The sequence below is a fragment of the Tetrao urogallus genome (assembly GCF_951394365.1).
Source record: "Tetrao urogallus genome assembly, chromosome: 5".
Classification (NCBI taxonomy): domain Eukaryota; kingdom Metazoa; phylum Chordata; class Aves; order Galliformes; family Phasianidae; genus Tetrao; species Tetrao urogallus.
Window position 1 is genome coordinate 39,314,701 of NC_136818.1, and position 18,516 is coordinate 39,333,216.

General features: G+C 36.9%; 1 protein-coding gene across 1 annotated transcript in view; it reads right to left on the reverse strand.

Annotated features, from left to right (window-relative positions):
• CTNNA3 (catenin alpha 3) overlaps window positions 1-18,516 on the reverse strand; it is a gene marked incomplete at both ends in the record, with an annotated part of 396,193 nt that overhangs the window by 35,494 nt on the left and 342,183 nt on the right. The window contains 2 exons of the mRNA XM_079535369.1: window positions 4,335-4,516; window positions 14,728-14,820. Coding sequence (XP_079391495.1) covers window positions 4,335-4,516; window positions 14,728-14,820 — 275 coding nt within the window. The remainder of the gene's footprint in view (window positions 1-4,334; window positions 4,517-14,727; window positions 14,821-18,516) is intronic.

Here is an 18,516-nt window from a genome sequence, read left to right on the forward strand (position 1 = left end):
TCTACTTTTTAGCCAAGTTGAAGAGAAATTGAATTATTTTCACAATTAACATTATTACAGCAGATAAGGCAATTTCTGGCTATTCATCTTTACAAAAAACAGAATGAAACGACAGTAGAATCCAATTGACACTATCGCGTAACTGACCTATGTGATTCAATGCATCTTCCCCTCTACATTTAAAGCTATAACTTCTTTTCAAGCACAGATTTTTTTAATCAGTGAATATTGATGCTTTTTTTACATGGATTTGAAGGAAAATGTAACATGAAAGGACACAAGGAAGAAAAAAATGCTGATTACACATGTACACAAAGATGTAGATATAGGCCAGCATTTCTGTTCTTTCACCTTGCCTTTCATTTACATGTCACATTGTTCACTTTTACAGAGAGAAAAAGGTGTATTTTAGACTCTGGATCTAGGCCTACTTATTAGCAGTACTTTCTGTTTCTGTAAAATACAGCTGAAAAACAGTAACTTGAAAAGTCATATGACAGTTTGGAATCAAGTGCTTTATAAGTTTTAATAAGCCTTACTTAAGACAACTCTAAGTCAAGTAAGCTTGCTGTACCCTAATGTCGCTGTAAAAGTGCTTTAGAGTGATTTTTTTTTCCATTAAATTGCATTTTCTTTAATGTTTCTCCGTTGTCTGGGGTAAACCACCTGATTCACAGGCCAAGATTTTAACAGAAAGTACTGTACAGACTCTTCCCCAGATAGATCCCACATCCCAACCTCCCCTTAAAAGTCTGCCTCTTCAGGTGCCAGTTCCAGTCTATTCGCTTTCATTTAGATAAGACTTGTCAATACAATGAAACAATATCATGTATTCTGAAGTCTAAGCAGTGCATTAATTTGTTTATATAGATTCTTTCCAGGAATCGTGTGCCCTTCCATGTTTGCTTAAAAGCTTCATCCCTGAGCTATTTTTAATTTAATGAAAGAAAACTCATTCACTAAAGAGACAGAAGCTATTCCTTTTAAACAGTATATTCTCAAACAGCTGTCTCTGCTGAAATATTGGAAGCTCACAACCAGAAGAAATGACTCCTGCTTTCAAACTGGTACCCACATGCTCTGGGTTGAGTTCTCATTTTAATGGCCCTTATGCAGCTATGGCATTTCAGATAACCCAGAACTAAGAATGCAAAAGGGCTTAGGTGAAACTAAATGAGTATTATAGAATTTCACCAAGTTTTCAGCCATTGTTACATCACACACTGCACTGTAAGACAGTAGCAGACTCTGTACATGAAGAGAATTCAAAATGGGATCAAGAAAAAAAAAAAAGACAAAATGCTAATCATGAAGTCATCTAACATGGCCAACAGGAAAAATTATGAACAAAAGAATCCATTATATCTCATCCCCACCCAGGAAACAGAATTCTTGCAAAAGCCGAAGCAACTGCTGCATTTTTTCCCCATAATACAATTGATCAACATTCTCTAATCTCCAAAACCTAAAACTCCAGAAGACACTCATTAGATGCATTTGAAAGAAAACAGACATACATTTAGATAAATATGTGACACAAACATTGAAAGTCACTATCTACCTGAGTAAATTCTGATGTAATAAACACAAAATGTCATTTCATGCGTTCTATGCCTAAGACCTTGAAATTACAGCTTGGGGTGCACAGTTACCAAGACACACTGCTGCTTGCTGTGATCTCAGCAAGTCCTCATTCCTGGATTTTCAAGGGAGTAAGAAAGTCAGCTGTGTTCCTTGATGTCATCAGCCACTTTTCATACAGTAATTAGAGGGGCAGATCCACACTAGTTCACCTGTTCTTTGGCTACATAAAAGCCTTCATTTTACAAGACTGTCCGGCAACATTAAACAATAAGAGAAGTGATTTCAAAACACCCAAGGATATACTCACATATAGCATCCTAGAGGAGTTATATATAAGACACAGAAGTAAACAGATAGCTCAGAAAGTAATGCCTCCTATTTATTTCCATGTAAACTACAACAGACACAATTAACACTATTTGATGGAGCAAACTCTCAGCTGTTTTACAACATAGTCACCACCATCAGCTATGCATTTTTGCCAGTGATGAGCAAGAGCCTGCATGCTCTGCTCGTCAAAATCTGCACCAGTGGAAGTGACCCACTGTCACCACAGCAGAAACACATTACCCACTGCCTCACTGTGCTTGCATCCATTGGTTGGTCTCCATAAACGTTCAGTACACAACAGTGAGTGCCAGTGGATGCAGTACACCTTTTGCTTCATACGCACTTCCATGTCAGATACCATTTGTCAGACTGCCCCTCTGCTGCCATCTGTCACACAGCAGCAACATGTAACAGAATATTGTCAGGAAGGTTCAACCTCTACTTCAACACCACCAATGTTACTTAAGACACAACTATGTACATAATATAGTAAGGACACCTTATTTTCTCTTACTAAAAAGTCCTTTAAAATTAACAGAAATCTTGATAGGACATTCTTTCCACCAAGAACATACAACTTTAGCATCAAGCATATGGTACAGGAGAGTTTTACATATACTTGCTTATCTCAAACTACATTTATGCAGGAAAACTGCATAAATGCACTTACTAAATTAGGAATAGAACCAACAAAATCCATGTTACAATATCGCAGAGTTCCCTACTGTACACTGAAATAAAGAGTAAGATTTCTCCTCTCTCTTTCCAAAAGATATTATTTTTCCCTTAAGTTTTTCTATCAGAGTCTCTCCACAGGTCCCAGTGGACTCCCTGGCAGTCAGCAACACTGAATAGAAGCTGGTCTTGAACTCAATACTGTCAGTTAAGCTGTCTTCAACAAACATAAAACTAAGAGTGTGAACTGGCCTTTTTAATCTCAATTAATCTAAAGCTAATAATTTAAAGAATTAATGAATGAGAGAGGTTACCTCAAATGTAAAACTTGACCTTATGACAGAATATTTTCTTTTACAAAGTTCTCAATACAGATTTTATGCCCTTAGTAAGAATGCAAGGATTACAGAGTTCAACACACAATTCTTTAAGTCTCTCTCACATGAAGGAGAATTTGAAAAGGTGTAGCACAATTAAATGCTGTAACTGTCTTCCCTTTAACAAGCCTTAGCCAAATCTCAGTTTTAGTAGCTGTTTCAGCTCTATGCAACCCTCTTAATTCACATCTCTGAAGAATCTGTGCAAGAGATTGAGGTTTTTCTTCTTATCTTTTATGAAATAATTTATATGAAGTTATATGAAGAGATACGAAATGTCTTGCAAGAGTGGTTGTGTTTTAAGGCCTTATGTATCAACAACTATTTTATTAATAACAAAGTAAGGGGAAAAAAAAAACACAACAAAAAACAACCACACATACAAGAAAGAAAACAAACCAGTATTTACGTCTGGTACAATTCATCTGATGAAATTTACTGACCACGTATTCAGCGCACGACAAAAAAATCTCCTGAACTTAAGATCTCAGAATTGTAGCAGTTGGAAGGGATCTCTGGAGATCATCTCATCCAACCCCCTGCTAAAGCAGATTCCTTAGGGTATTCTAGGGTTTTTGAGGGGTTTTGAATATCCCCGGAGAAAGAGACGCCACAGCCACAGGCTCTCCAGGCAGTCTGTTCCTGAGCTCTGCCACTCTCACAGTGAAGAAGTTCTTCCACATGTTCATATGAAACTTCCTGTGTTGCAGTTTGTGCCCAATGCCCTTTGTCCTGTCACTAGGCACCGCTGAGAAGAGCTTGGCCCCATCCTCTCAGCACCCACACTTTAGGTATGTATAAGCATTTCTAAGACCTCCTTTCAGTCTTCTCTTGCCCAAGACAGTTTCATATGTATAATTATTGCAGAGCATATACTGTCAGCAGAGAGAAATGTGAGCTTTGAAAACTATCTACTATAGAACATTTTGCTTTTCAAAACTATACATAGCAGCATGACACAAGGAATGGCAGGTAATGTTATATAAAATATGCATGACTGAACGTATCCTCTGTACAGTAGGTTTTATGCACAACTAAAATATAGTAAATGCTTGATAGCATGGTATGGCACAAGCAGATGAGTAACAGATGAGACAGAACTACAACTCAGAATCAAGATGACATTGCTTCTTTTTTTCCTTTCATTGAGTGGAGAAGGAGAAACAGAGTTCAAAACTTAAAAGTCCTCCCTCCAACATTTCAGTATTGCTAGCTAGAGTTGTCAAGCTAATTACATTAGCTTAGCCATTCAGCTTTGTGAAGACACTGCCACTGGACAATAAAAAAAATCACTATTTCCTGTCATAATGATATGACAATGGCTTCCAACATTTATAAAAATTGAAAAGCAATTTTTTGCATAATTACCTTGTAAAGTCAGTCATCTCCATCATAATCACACACATTCTCTTGGCCAAAACAATTATGTCATTGCTGGTATCATCCCATATTTCAATCTCTGCATCAAGCTTACTCTTGACTTTTTTGAAGTCAGCCACTTGCTCAGCTATCTTTTCTTTTTCAGCCTCTGGCAGTTGAGTCATCTTGGCCTGAAACATAAAATAGAGTCATAGAATGGCTTGGTTGGAAGGGACATCTAAGATCATCTAATTGCAGCCCCCTTGCTGTAGGCTGGGCTGCAAACAAAATAACGTTACTTGCTTAATTCCTGTCTATGTCAGAGAGGGGTCTTTTTGGTGTTGTGATTTTGGGTATTTGTTTTGGTTTTCTTTTGTTTTTAACTAGATATTAGAAAATACATAACTTAAATGTAGAGCAACCTGAGCCAACTGTCCCAGTCTGGGTACTTCTGAATTTCAGTACGCAATCACTGGGTTGAGGCAAATAAGTTAGGTTGGCATAATGCAAACAGCACTGTCCATGAAACTATTACTATTAATGTAGTAAGAGAAACAAAAGAAAATTCTTCCAAACAGCCCGTATAAAATATGACTGACATATTTTCCTTTTTTCTTCAAGTGAAGGATTCTAGGTTTTGTTAAGAGCGATGCAGGTGACAAACTGCAATAATCTTTCAGGTACACAAGAATGAAGGGAAAGGTTTAGTTGTTCTAAAACATTTGAATGTGCTTGTCCTCTGCTGAGAAGGCTCCTCGGGATTATTTCAAGAACTGGGAAAGATCTGCTAGTTCAAACCTGCATCTTCTGTCTTTGAAGAAGATGCTGATTAAAGCCCTAGAAAATCAGTATGTGACTGAAGTTATCAAACCTTAAATGCTAACAGAAAATAACCAACATTCAAATGAAGCCACAGCCAAACTGGGCTCAAGTGGGACACAGCTCTATACTTGGCTACAGTTCTGGACTGAACTGTTTGCAAATATTGCACAAGATAAAACTGTTTCAAATGAAGATTTAGTACAGCTAGAGATATGGTACATTCCGTTTCGGTTCTGGAGTCAGAACATTCAGTCTACACTATACGCATGTATTCTTTCTACATTTAAGCATGATGCCTTTTTTGTTTGTTTGTTTTTAATGTTAATGTAAGTCTAATATATCAAGACTGATATAACTACTGAAAATGCAGCATGGTGAGAAGAGAAATACTTTCCTTAGAACTCTTATTTATGAGCAAGATTATCAGTTTGCTCCAGACAAGGGACAGGACTTCGTTTACCAGAAACAGGCCAGAAACTAAACAAAAACAAACCAGGCTTAGCAAAAAACAGCAGAGATAAGGCAAAAAGGTATCTGATGCATGAGGGCTGGCCAGAAAAAAATTAGAGCTTTAACTTCTCCGACAACGCAGAACAAACTATTTTTATATTACTGATCTGATAAATTGTGTAAATTTACTCTGAGAGCAGAAATACAACAAAACTACAGTTTGCAATAAAAAAAAACAGTCATTGCTTGGGATTGTGTAACTGCCAATTTGTTTGTTTGGTTGTTTTTTTAAGTACTACGTATTAAACTTCTGGATGGAAATAAAAGATCACACATATGAGCTGATTTTAAGTAAGTCTAATTTCTTATTTCAGGTGGAATCAAACAGAAGCGTAGCTGTGCTTCAGCTCCCAGTAAACTAAAATGTGTAGTTATGTGGAGGAAATGATTTTAAATTGCAGCATTAATTTAGCTAGAACCAAAAGTTCCCTTTGCCAATCTTCTAACCAGCATCAGCCAAATCAAATTTAATGCAAAACAGATTCCCTGCATAGAGACGTTCAGGAAGTTCATGTTCTTCCTTAGCTCTGCAGACACTGAATCAGAAGCTTAAATTCCTAAGTGGCTGTTCCTGCCTCTCCAGAACAGAGCTTGCCTGCTTCTACATCAGTTGTAATTGAACAGTAGGAACTATGTTCTAAGGGTACATTCTCTTTGCTATCTCTTCCCCAAAACTTGAAGGCCTGAGAGGTGATTTGAAACAAAGCTCAGGCTTCTCTGTTGACTCAGTATATCAAAACCATTCAGAAAATAATTGCTAGAAGTCAGTGAAAGACAAAACTGAAATCTCCCTAGAAAAGGAAAAGCAGAATTGCATCAAGTCTTTGCTTACTATCCGCATGATTCTTAAATAACACTCGAGTTCATAGGTTGAATCCAGTAAGTCATGTAGAAGTTACCATACCCACAGTTGGAAAATATTCAAATCACAGGATACAGAATATTGGATTTGAAAGCATGACAACCACATCAAGATTAAGAAAAGGCAGTTCTATTTATTCAAAATACTTTACGTATTTAATGAATAACCTGACATTTTAAAGAGTGCTTTGTGCATTGAATTTTTGGTTACATAAAGGAAAGAGTGGAAGGACACAGAAAAGCGTATTATGAAAACAGCTGTGAAAACATTAATGCAAATCCCGTAGTAAATTCTTCCTTTCAGATTTGTATCTGGAACTCAAGTAAAAAATCAGTATTTGAAAGTTTACACTGGATTTTCTTTCATTTTTGCTGCTAGAAATGGTCATCTGGGTCATACTGGCTTTGGTACAGGAGCACTAAACAACTTGGCATGAGTAACTGACTACAGGCAATGAACTTGTGACACAACACTTTCTCTCACGTGCCCTCTCCTGACTCTGACCACTAATTTCTACACCTGTGTGATCCTGGCTACCAGACGGTCTCTCAGAGGGGCTGAAGAACAGCCTCATGGACATCAATTATATATGGACTAATGCCAGGATGACTGGAGGCTTTTTGCTCTCGCTGGCTTTTCTATATGAATTTATTCATTTTTCTTCTTCCTCCCAATAAAGCCTTATCTCAGCAGAATCCCAACTGCCTCAAGTTTTACTATAATTTAAGAAACACTCATCTTTGGAGTATAATTATGTAAATGATTAAATGCATGTCTACAGAAAAGAAAAGAAAAAACTGCACATAGATACTTGAAATTGACTTCATTGGTATTCTATGCAGATACCGTGTGTCCCACCAGGCTGGGGGGGCCAAGATCTTTAGTCTTGTTCATCTTTATGTCACTGCTGTGTTTTATATCTATTGCTTTCTCTATGAAGTGGCCCACCTTATGTATTATATAAAGCAACTATTAAGACATATAATTATTTTGCAAATATTTTGTGGTATTCTTGTTTATAAAACATCATCTTCCAAGGTTAAAACAGGAAGTTACAGCAGTGACTGAATTACCAGTTATAATTTAGATAACAGGTAATCAGCTTTATACGCAATGCATATGGTTTTCAAGCCATGCGATTTAAGAGTTTTTATTTATGCTTGAATTGCTGTGTCACAAGGTTAATTTTCCCATTTATATCAATTACTGGAAATTATAGGCCTCCCAAAGTATGTTGTAATTGCAATCACTAAATTATAAAGTGTAACTGAGTAATTAAAGGAATACTTTTCCTGTTTTGTTAAAAAAAAAAAAGAGAGAGAGAGAGAGAGAGAGAGAGAGAGAGAGAGAGAGAAAGACCTAAAACAAGCCACATAAAATCAAATCACATTCACCTCATGGTTACAAGAGCTTCCTAAGAAAGATATGAAACAGACAAAAATAAAGATCTGGGCTACAGAATCTAAAGAACTGAAGTACCCCTTTCCATGCTGTTTTGAGTTGAAGAACGTATGCCCTGATACACAAACCACAAGAAAGATGACATCTTAATGAGGGAAATCTGACAAAGTATCCTGTTACATGTCAATAAGAATAACTTTCAGCTGGAATAAGACATATTATCCAAACAAAGGCACAAAGGAAACCACAGTTCTGACCTCACAATTCTGAATTTTTATCTCATTTCCCTCATAGTGCTTTATTAACATAGGATCATAAATCGCAGAATGACTTGGGATGTAAAGCAACATAAGCCCAACCATTTCCAACCTCCCGGTCATGGGCAGAGCTGCCAACCACCAGACCTGGCTGCCCAGGGCCCCATTCAACATGGCCTTGAACACCTCCAGGGATGGGGCATTCACAGCTTCTCTGGGCAGCCTGTGCCAGCCCCTCACCACTCTCTAAAGTACAGAATTTCCTCCTAACATCTAACCTAAACCTCCCCTCTTTTAGTTTAAAATCATTTCCCTTTGTCCTGTCTCTATCTACTCATGTACAAAGTTGATCTCCCTCTTGTTTATAAGATCCCTTCAAATACTGGAAGGCCACTAACAAAATAAAACAAATGTATGCACAGTGTAAGTGTAGATATGACTTCACCTTGAAATAGGCAACAAGTACATATAAAGTAAAGACCTAAATTAATCATGTGATATTACAGAAGTGCTGGATTATTTTGCCCACTAGGAAAAGCAATTTTTTCATTAATTCTACAACATGGTACAGGAAAACTTAAAATTAGGAGAGAGAAAATCTGTTTTTTCTTACTTTTCTTTTTTCCTTAAGAAAGAAAAATACCTGCAATATATATATTTTTTTCTTTAATTTCCTTTAACTCTTGAGGAGTTACGTACATTGCCTTGTTTGCAACTTGATGCTATAGAATAAGATTAGACAATCTTTTTATTTCAAACCCTTTTAAGTTTCAGTCAGTTTATTGTTACAGATTGAGACAACGTAAAGATTTTACAAATTATCCACACAATGACTAAAACAGAGGATCCATAAGAAGCAGCTACTTAGTGAAGATTTTGACTCTTGTCCCACTGCTGCATCATTTGCCAGTGAAATTCCAACCTCACAAATCGGCCTTTGTGCCTGACTTCACTCTCCAAGGATGACTTCCGTATAGACCTACAGTATTCTCTTGAATTCTTAAACTGACATGCTTTTTGTTTTCCCGATCCCCTAAAACAAATTACTGGCTAGAGCCATAATGTCAGAATACTTATCTCTAACATGGAGGTGTGGAGGGAGAGAGGGAGAAACAGAGGGAAGAGAAACAGCAGAATGAAGCACCATCCAAACAAATGTTTACATTATCAAAAATTTCCTGAGACAGAAACAAGCCAGATATCTCTCTGAAAGGGAAGAGTTTCCCTTTGAAAACTATTTTACATTTCCTCTATTTGTAAGGTGCAAAGCATTGTGAGATTGTAACTAGAGAAGAGGAAAACTGCTTTCATAGAAATTTGAAGAAATGTAGTGTCTGGAGTGATTCTGTTAACATTGATGTGTCCACTGCCTTTTAAATCACATCCTACATTCTCTACTGAGTGAATAATCACTCAGATTTGGATAAAGAGGTGAAACAGCAAATACTGGATATTAACAAGCCATGGCAAAGTGAATATAAAGAACATTCCCTAGAGATTAAATGTATGGGAGTGATACCGGAAGCTGGAAGAAGCTGCATTTCTTCCCTGAGGTTTGCCTTTTCCTGGTATTAATGTCTGTAACATAATTCTTGAAGTCCAGCCTGCTTTCATCAACTTTGGTGCCTCGTTTTTGCTGCCATGTCAGCTCGTGTGTATTTTTTACATACAGCAAAACTGAATGAAGAGAGAAAGCTATCAGCAGATAATTTCAAAAACACAAATTCGTAACGTCGATTTTGTGAACCTTCACAAAAAAGGCAATGCAAGTTATTAATCTAACTCCTCTCTGTGCCAGGGAAACAGGCTTGTAGATGAAGAAGAAATACGCCATGAATATGGGCTGCACTGGATTGTGTCATTGGTTCTCATGTCCCTCTCTAAACAATCTAGGGAAACATAATCTCCACATAATTGGCATTGAGTGGATGCGACACTCACTGAAAAACTGTTCACAGAATACTTTCCAAGAAATCATGTCAAAGTTGAAGGGATCAAAGTTGTCCAGATGTGGAGTCCTCAGTACAGGAGAGACACAGACCTGTTGGAGCACATCTAGGAAAGGGCCACAAAAATGATCCACATAATGGAACACCTCTCCTATGAGGACAGGCTGAGAGAACTGGGGATAGTCAGTCTGGATAAGAGAAGGCTGCAAGGTGACCTGCTACCAATCTTTCAGTCTCTAACGGGGCCATAAAAAAGAAGGAGACAAACTCTTAGGCAAGATCTCTGGCAACAGAAAGAAGGGAAATGGCTACAAGCTCAGGGAGGGTAGATTTAGGTTAGATAGAAGGAAAACATCTTGTACAGTGAGGGTGGTGAGGCACCAGAACAGGTTATCCAGAGATGTAGCTGATACTCCATTCCTGGAGACTTTCAAGGTGAGGCTGGGGATCTAGCAGTGGTGTAGCTTTCATTACAGGAGAGTTCGACCAGATGGCCTTCAGAGTTCTCTTCCAACTTTAAGGATTCTAGGATCATGTGATCCTAGATTCCTTAAAGTTGGAAGAGAACTCTGAGTCCTTCCAGATGCTATTAAGGGAATAGATCCTTCCTAGATCCTATTAAGTGAAATACTGAAGGGATCTGCTCCAACTCTAGAGTTATTCAGTATTTTTACTAAGAGTATGTATGAAAGAACAAAGAGCACACACCACACACGTATGGCATAAACAGTCTACTTTGACATGTAAAAGACGTGATTTACAATCCAGAGTGTTCCCTACTCCTTGCTTATTCTTAAATTATCATTATTTCAATAAAGGGAAAAAAAGTAGCACGTTAGAGAGGAAATTAAATACTTTTGACAGATCATGACACCTGACAAAGAATCTTTATCCATGTATTAAGCATCAAAATTACTATTAGCAACACCTGCTCAAAAATCACTGAATTGATACTATGCTTGAATTTTTGTCATTGACATTTCCAGACTCTATGCAGCTTTGCTAAGAATTAATCTTGCATATGATTTTAAATTTGTCTTTTCATTATCCAAATAGCAAAAGCTTGCTGTTAATGTATGCCAGCATTTATATTAACAAAGTGACTTTAGATGCAAAGTCTTCCAAACTTGAATAAGAGTAGCTGTCTCATTTCCCTTCCAAGTATTCCCTTCTGTCAGTAGCCCTGTCAGCCATGGAAGCAAGCCCTGTTATAAGGTGCCAGTGGAAAGCACAGATAGCCAGTCAAAAGAGATGATTCCTACCATAGTTAGTACTGATGCAACCTCACCTTGAATACTGTTTCCAGGGATTCACAATATAAAGAGGATGTTAAAGTACCTGAAAGCATCCAGAGAGCAACAAAGCTGGTTGCTGGGCTGCAATGCATGTCCTGTGAGGAGAGGTAAGACTGTTTTGGATGTCTTTTCAAGGCTAAATATATTTTTAGGTATGTAATAACAATCACTGTATGTAAGGCATAATACAAATAAAACAGGAAAATAATTCATTTTGGATTTTCTCATTCACACTATTACACACACTGAACCAACTCTTCATCAGCACCAAACTGTTCTGCAAACATAACATGCAACAAATCTACAAATGTAGATCTTACTCTCAGATATTTTTATCTATGTATTCATGTAACAGCCTGAGAAACTGAGAAACAATGTGGGCGGTTGGTTGTCTGAGAACTATTTTGCTTTTCTCATCTGCACATATTAAAATATTTTGTACATTCTTCAGTATGATCATGTAACTCACACCAATAGCTTTAAAATTAAGCTAAGCTATTCTCTTTAGTAATTTAATAACTTCAAGCCCTTACACTTTCTCTTGCCCTCAAATGCACATTGTCTTCTAAGCAAAAAAATTTACTGGGCAAATACTTAACGTTCTCTTCAACTCAAAACCTGATGATGATTAAGTCACAAACTACCTATCTCTGATTACAATGTCATAAATTTCCAAACAACATTTGTGTGATAAATTTACAAAATAATTACACATGTTAGACACAGACATCAGAGGAAGAACACTTGGCATATGGTAGATCCAAATTTCACAGTACAAAAACTGCATTGTTCCTCGGATCTGCGAGCAGCACATGTTTTTGCAGAAGCTGAGAATTTGCTCCTAAAGATCTTCATCAGGGCTATAAAATTGTGCTACAAATAATTAGTATTGCTATCCAGTTTAATTACTGACAGATCTCACAGCATACAGCAGAGGTTAATCTGTATCCCATCATGTGGGAAGGTGCCATAAGCACTGTCATATTATTCTTAGAGACTGGGAATTACCTGAGGGAAAGACAAGTCAGTAACATTTCCAAGTTTACCTATACAGATGCAGTCAGGAATATTAGCATGAGGTTAAGTCTAGATCTATTACATCCTCTCTCTAGAGAGATATTCTAGAGAAGTTATAATTAATAATCTGTCAATTTTATCTACATGAAGAAAAATGAGATTTCCGAGTTAAGATATAGCCTTTGTTAGCATCAGTGAATGCATATCCAATTTGGATATCTAACCCCAATCCTTAACTCTTTTTTTTTTCTTTTTTTTTTTTTTTACTTTTTTTTTGTTTGTTTTTTAATAAAATACTAACTAAATTTTACTCGTTGTGTATACATTAGACTTAAATATAAACTGCCAGTAGTTTCTGAAAGAGTAGCCAGGTACCATTCTAATACCACAGTTTTCTTTATAGTTTACACTGGGTGTTTTTTTCAGAATTCACGTTAGGAGAAAAAAAAATGGAACACAAATGAACAACTTTCATTTTAGTTAGTATTTTTTATATGATATTAGGGACTTAATAAAGAAAACATTTTTTTGTGCGTGCTTGCTTAAAAACAAATGTAATGTTGAACTTAGTGAGATTCAATAAGGCTAAGTGCAAGGTGTTGCAGCTGGGACAGGAAAATCCCAGATATGAGTACAGACTGGGAGAAGAACTCATTGAGAGCAGCAATGCAGAGAAGGCCTTGGAGGTCCTGATGGACAAAGAGCCGGACGTGAGCCAGCAGTGAGCTCCTGCAGCTCAGAAGACCAAAAGTATCCTGGGCTGCACCAAAAGAAGGCTGGCCAGCTGGGAGAGGGAGAAGATTGTCTCCTTCTATTCTGTCTTTATGAGACCCCACTTGAAATACCATGTCCAGGCCTGAGGCCCCCAAGACAAGAAAGACATGGAGCTGTTGGATGGATCCAGGGGAGACCACAGAGACAATCAGAGGGCTGGAGCAGCTCTTCTATGAAGAAAGTCTGAGGGAGATGGGATTGTGCACTCTGAAGAAGAGAAGGCTCTGGGAGACCTCACTGCAGCCTTCCAGTACTTGAAGGGAGCTTACAAACAAGAGTGGGACTGACTGTACACAGGAGATAGTAACAGGACAACGGAGAATGGTCTTAATCTGAATGAGGGGAGATTTACATTAGATATTGGGAGGAAAGTGTTGACTCAGAGAGGGCTGAAGCAGTGGCACAGGTTCCCCAGAGAATTTGTAGATGCTCCAATCCCTGGAGGCCAGGTTGGATGGAGCCTTGGACAGCCTTATTTGGTGGGTAGCAATCCTGCCCATGACAAGGAGTGGAATGGGATGATAGGATGATATTCAAGGTATTTCCCAACCCAAGTCATTCTGTGAAAAGTGACGTTTTATTGACATCCCTTTTGTATTAAACGTTTGCTATTTTTCAACTATCTGTACTGCTCATAACATCTATTATCACAATAATAGTAGATTAAACCAAATGTGAGAAATCTGTTATTGCTTTAGGTAGTCTAAAAACAGCTAGTGAAATTGATGTTTCTGGCCCCAGGGGTCTTTCAACTTAAAGTCATGAACAGTTTTGCTGAAACAGTATTTAAGACAGAAATGTAGATAAAAGTAATGCTTACTAAATACACCAATTTTGTTACAAAAAGCTTTGTGGTACTCCAAAATGTTCAGAGGCTCTTAAAAATGTCTGAATGTAAACAATAATCAGTAATATAGTGAAGTTCTCAGGTCAAATAACGATACAAGCAGCAAAACATCACTCAGAACTTCCAGAAATACTTAACCTAATTGTCAAATGTTAAGTTATGCATACTTCTTCATGAGTAATATAGAATTTTCTATAGAAATCTATAGAATTGATTCACCCAGACTTTCAGAATTATACATCTGTAACTCATGCACAGCAGTAGCTAAGATTACAGATATATCTCTATATACAGATATATAGAGATTGTTTTGTTAATATGCACTGAAGGCTTCAGAAAGACTCAGACATAAAAATTACAAATGTCCTAACTTTTAGTAGTTCAAGCTATATTAACAAGACTATAACCTGTTAGAGCTTTGTCCAGAAGTGTAAGAATTTTTCTAATTTACACCTTCAGTGTGCATTTATAAATCACACAGTGTTTTTCTTACTCAGGTCATACATATCAGTCATGTGCCCTCTATAGATTTTCAGGTATCTATTAAACGTCAAACAAGATCTTAATAATTCACTGTATGACTTTAAGTGGCTTCATAGCAGAAGTAATCCAGTAGCATTTTTTACCTCATCAAACTGCTTTTTAAAAAAACCTAGTGTAATACATACCCTGTCAGTCTTCCCTTCTGTCTGAATACTTGTGCGACTACGTGCATCATGGTCTTCTTCAAGGTCAGATACATCTTCAAGCTCTTCAGGTGTCTAGGAAAAAGTTGTTGAAGTATTATTCTCTCTTATGGTTATTAAATTTGGCATTGACGTCAAACATAACTTGGTCTAAGAGAATGTCTGACAAACAAAAAAAAAAGTCTTGCTGTAGAACAACTACTAAATGCTAATTAAAACCACATTCTGTCAGGCAGCTTTGATCTAGATCAAAATAGCCATGATAACATTAAAGCTGACTCTTAAAGTTAGCATTTATGGAATTTATTTTATATTTATATCTCACATTACTGCTGCTAGCAAAGGCATACTACAAACAAACATTTATGTGACCAGAATGCATAGGTTTGTTCTACCTTCTCTTCCCTGTACAGAAACACTAACATGCTCACTGTAATATACTAATATGTGAAAGACTCAAACTGCTCATGTTTGGAGTATATCTCTGACTTTATTGCAATGCACATACTGTACCGTACACACAATCAGAAGAACTTGAACAGCTAACATTTTTTGATAGTGACTTTTTCAACTATACCCTGAGCAAATTAATGAAAAACACTGTTCTCCTTATGATATATTTTCTGTATGAGTCAAGCCTTGAAATTTATTTCCTACATTCCCATTTACAAAAATACCATGAAAAAAAAACTGCAGGAGTTCCAAATTTTATCATCAGTAATTTAGTAAATAAAGCACAATGAACATGGCTAAGGGACACCCAACAAAACATTCAAAGCAAGTTTAACCATACTAACATAGCAGCACACAGCGAAGCATGCACCATTCAGAATTACGAGCTATTTAAAAATTAATATTGGTCCTATCAATGCAATGGGATATTCAGAAAGCTTTCCTTTGGCTAAAGGGATTCACGTTTTAAAGAAACAAATTTACACCTAGAGCCAGACTGAATAAAGTCTGAATAAAGAAAAAACTGCTGTTGGATGGTCTACTATCAGCTTGGCCTCTAGAGTTCCATACCATTCTTAGAACCCCATAAGCCTGATTTGTCCCAAGAGAAACATGAGAGGCTAAGGAGAGGATAATATAAGTACCAAAAGATATGCAGAAAAAAAACCACCCTGAAAATCATCATTACTTTTACCCAATTTTCAATCAAATCAAATATGTATTTATTTAATCCAGAGTAGCTATGTGTTTTCATCTTCTCATTTTTACTGGCAGGTTATACATACTCAATATTTGTTAAGAGAAGCACTATAGGGTTGTGTTATTTGATTTTTAGATCCATAATATAGTAGCAACACTACATTAAACTGTATAAATACACTTGTACACATTCCAGTCATTTGGGAAAGTAGCTCTGTGGCCAGCAGATGGAATAGGTGCTGCTAGACTTCAACCAGCCTTGAAACAAGGTTTAAATAGCGCTCTGGTATTTCAAAGCACAGGAGTTGGTTTTACTCACTGAACAAAATAACGGTAATTTAAATGAGCTAATACTGCAAGAAATAAACAACATACAGCTGCTGCCCAGCCTGACAGAAATGTAATCCTAGTGGTAAAAAGTACTGCCTAGATATCCTTAAGAAAACAGACAGGCAATCACTTTTTGGGGTGAACACAGCTCATTTACCTGCACATACGTTAATGATAAAGCGGAAAAAAGGAACATTTTCTTTTCAGAAAAAGATTATCAGTGTCACGAAATATTTTGGCTTTTGTCTTGACATTAGACCAAGTAAGAATTCCACACAATCCAAATGTTCCTGGCCTGTAATTCTGAGAAATTCTGGTCATTTGCAAAAAGCCTTTTTTCGATCCCCACAAAAATACATTCAAATACACCCCTACATGTTTAAGACTCATCACGTTATTTACTGGTTACATGTTACACAGACTGTAAATATGCATTTCCATATTTATGATTTTAATAAATCTGCATTCTCACTGGTTTTGCTATTGAGAACTCTAAATTATAGTCAAGTCTAGCACTGATGACTTTTATACTGTTACGATAGAAAGTAAATATGGTATGTAAATTCTAGAACAGTAAAAAGAAATGCTTTACATGCACTCTACAAGGGTCAGAATTTAATTCATTATATTGTGCACTGAGAACAGAATGGTTTTAAAGAGATTATCTGCTCTACTTTGAAAATGTGACTAATGCCCATATTGGAAAATTTCATGGTGTCAGGAATCACATCATTCAAGGTAACAATGTACAGCAAATGTTTCACAAATGGGCCCTTCACAAATATTTAGCTAGTACATGCTACTTCACATGTTATTCACATTACTGCTATTGTTACATACTTAATACTGCCAGATGACAGGCTGCCAGAGTTTTGATACCCTTGGGGGAGAAGAATAAACTGGTAGTTTATTTTTCCTAATCAATTTATTAATAACCTCATAATCATTGATGTCTATTTCTAATTCACTAAAAGCACTTCTCAGATTTTTGCAAAAAGAGATTACTGTGAGTGTCACTTTGGAAAAAATAAAAAACAGCATTTTAGGGCAAATTAAAATACAATATTCTTATACTGTCAATATTACTAAATCCTCCTATTTATCATTAAACATGAAAATACATCTGTATTTGGAATCTGTTCTTGGAACCTCCCATTAAAAATATCTTTCTCATATTATTTAAGATATTATGGATGTAAAGTTGACACAATCATTTCAATCAAGGACTATGACTTTGTCTTTGATAGTAGTGTTGTCAACTTGTTGGCAAGGAATTTGTCATCAAATAACAGTAAAAATATTGCCCTGCCACATCCTGTACACATCACAGATAGTTAATCTTCAAATGCAGGTGATGAACTGTTCTTGTGACTAACTGTGCAAATAATTTTTATAGGCTTAAGCTGCAATTTCCATTAAGATTAGTAGTGAGAACGGACACTTCGGTGAAGATCAAACAACTTAGTAATTTATTTATTAATGATAAGAATAAATGATGATCTTCAAAACAGAAAGATGAAAGTGTTTTTAACAGAAGAGTTATCAACTAGATCATGTTATATGGTGAAGAGCTGACGTTTTCAAAATAATGACGTATGGGATAAAAGATATCTTTTCACTACTGGATGCTAGGTGTTTGTGGTTTGTTTTTTTTCCTCTGTGAACATTAAGTCAGTTTACAACTTTCGACTCCAAGACATTAGTACAAAAAAGGTAAGATTAATCACCTACAAATTGCTAGATAGATCAGGAGCCTGAGTAGGTGACAATCCTCGTGTTTTTAGTTCTCACTGTGAGTATATTAAGATTTTGCCTGTCCTGGTCAATATCTTTACTGATGACCTGGATGAGGGCACTGAGTGCACCCTCAGTAAGTTTGCAGATGACACCAAGTTGGGAGGAAGTGATCTGCCTGGTAGGAAGGCCCTACAAAGGCCTCTGGACAGGCTAGACTGCTGGGCAGAGGCTAGTGGGATGAAGTTCAACAAGACCAAGGACCAGGTCCTGCACTTTGGCCATAGCAACCCCAGGCAATGCTACAGAATTGGGGCAGAGTGGCTGGAAGACTGTGTAGAAGAAACAGACCTGGGCGTATTCATCAGTGCTCACCTGAACAATAGCCAGCAGTGTGCCCAGGTGGCCAAGGCCAATGGCATCCTGGCTTGTATCAGAAACAGCATGACCAACAAGAGCAGAGAAATGATGATCCCTCTGTACTCAGCTCTGGTGAGGCTGCACATCAAGTACTGTGTACAGTTTTGGGTCCCTCACTACAAGAAGGACATTGAG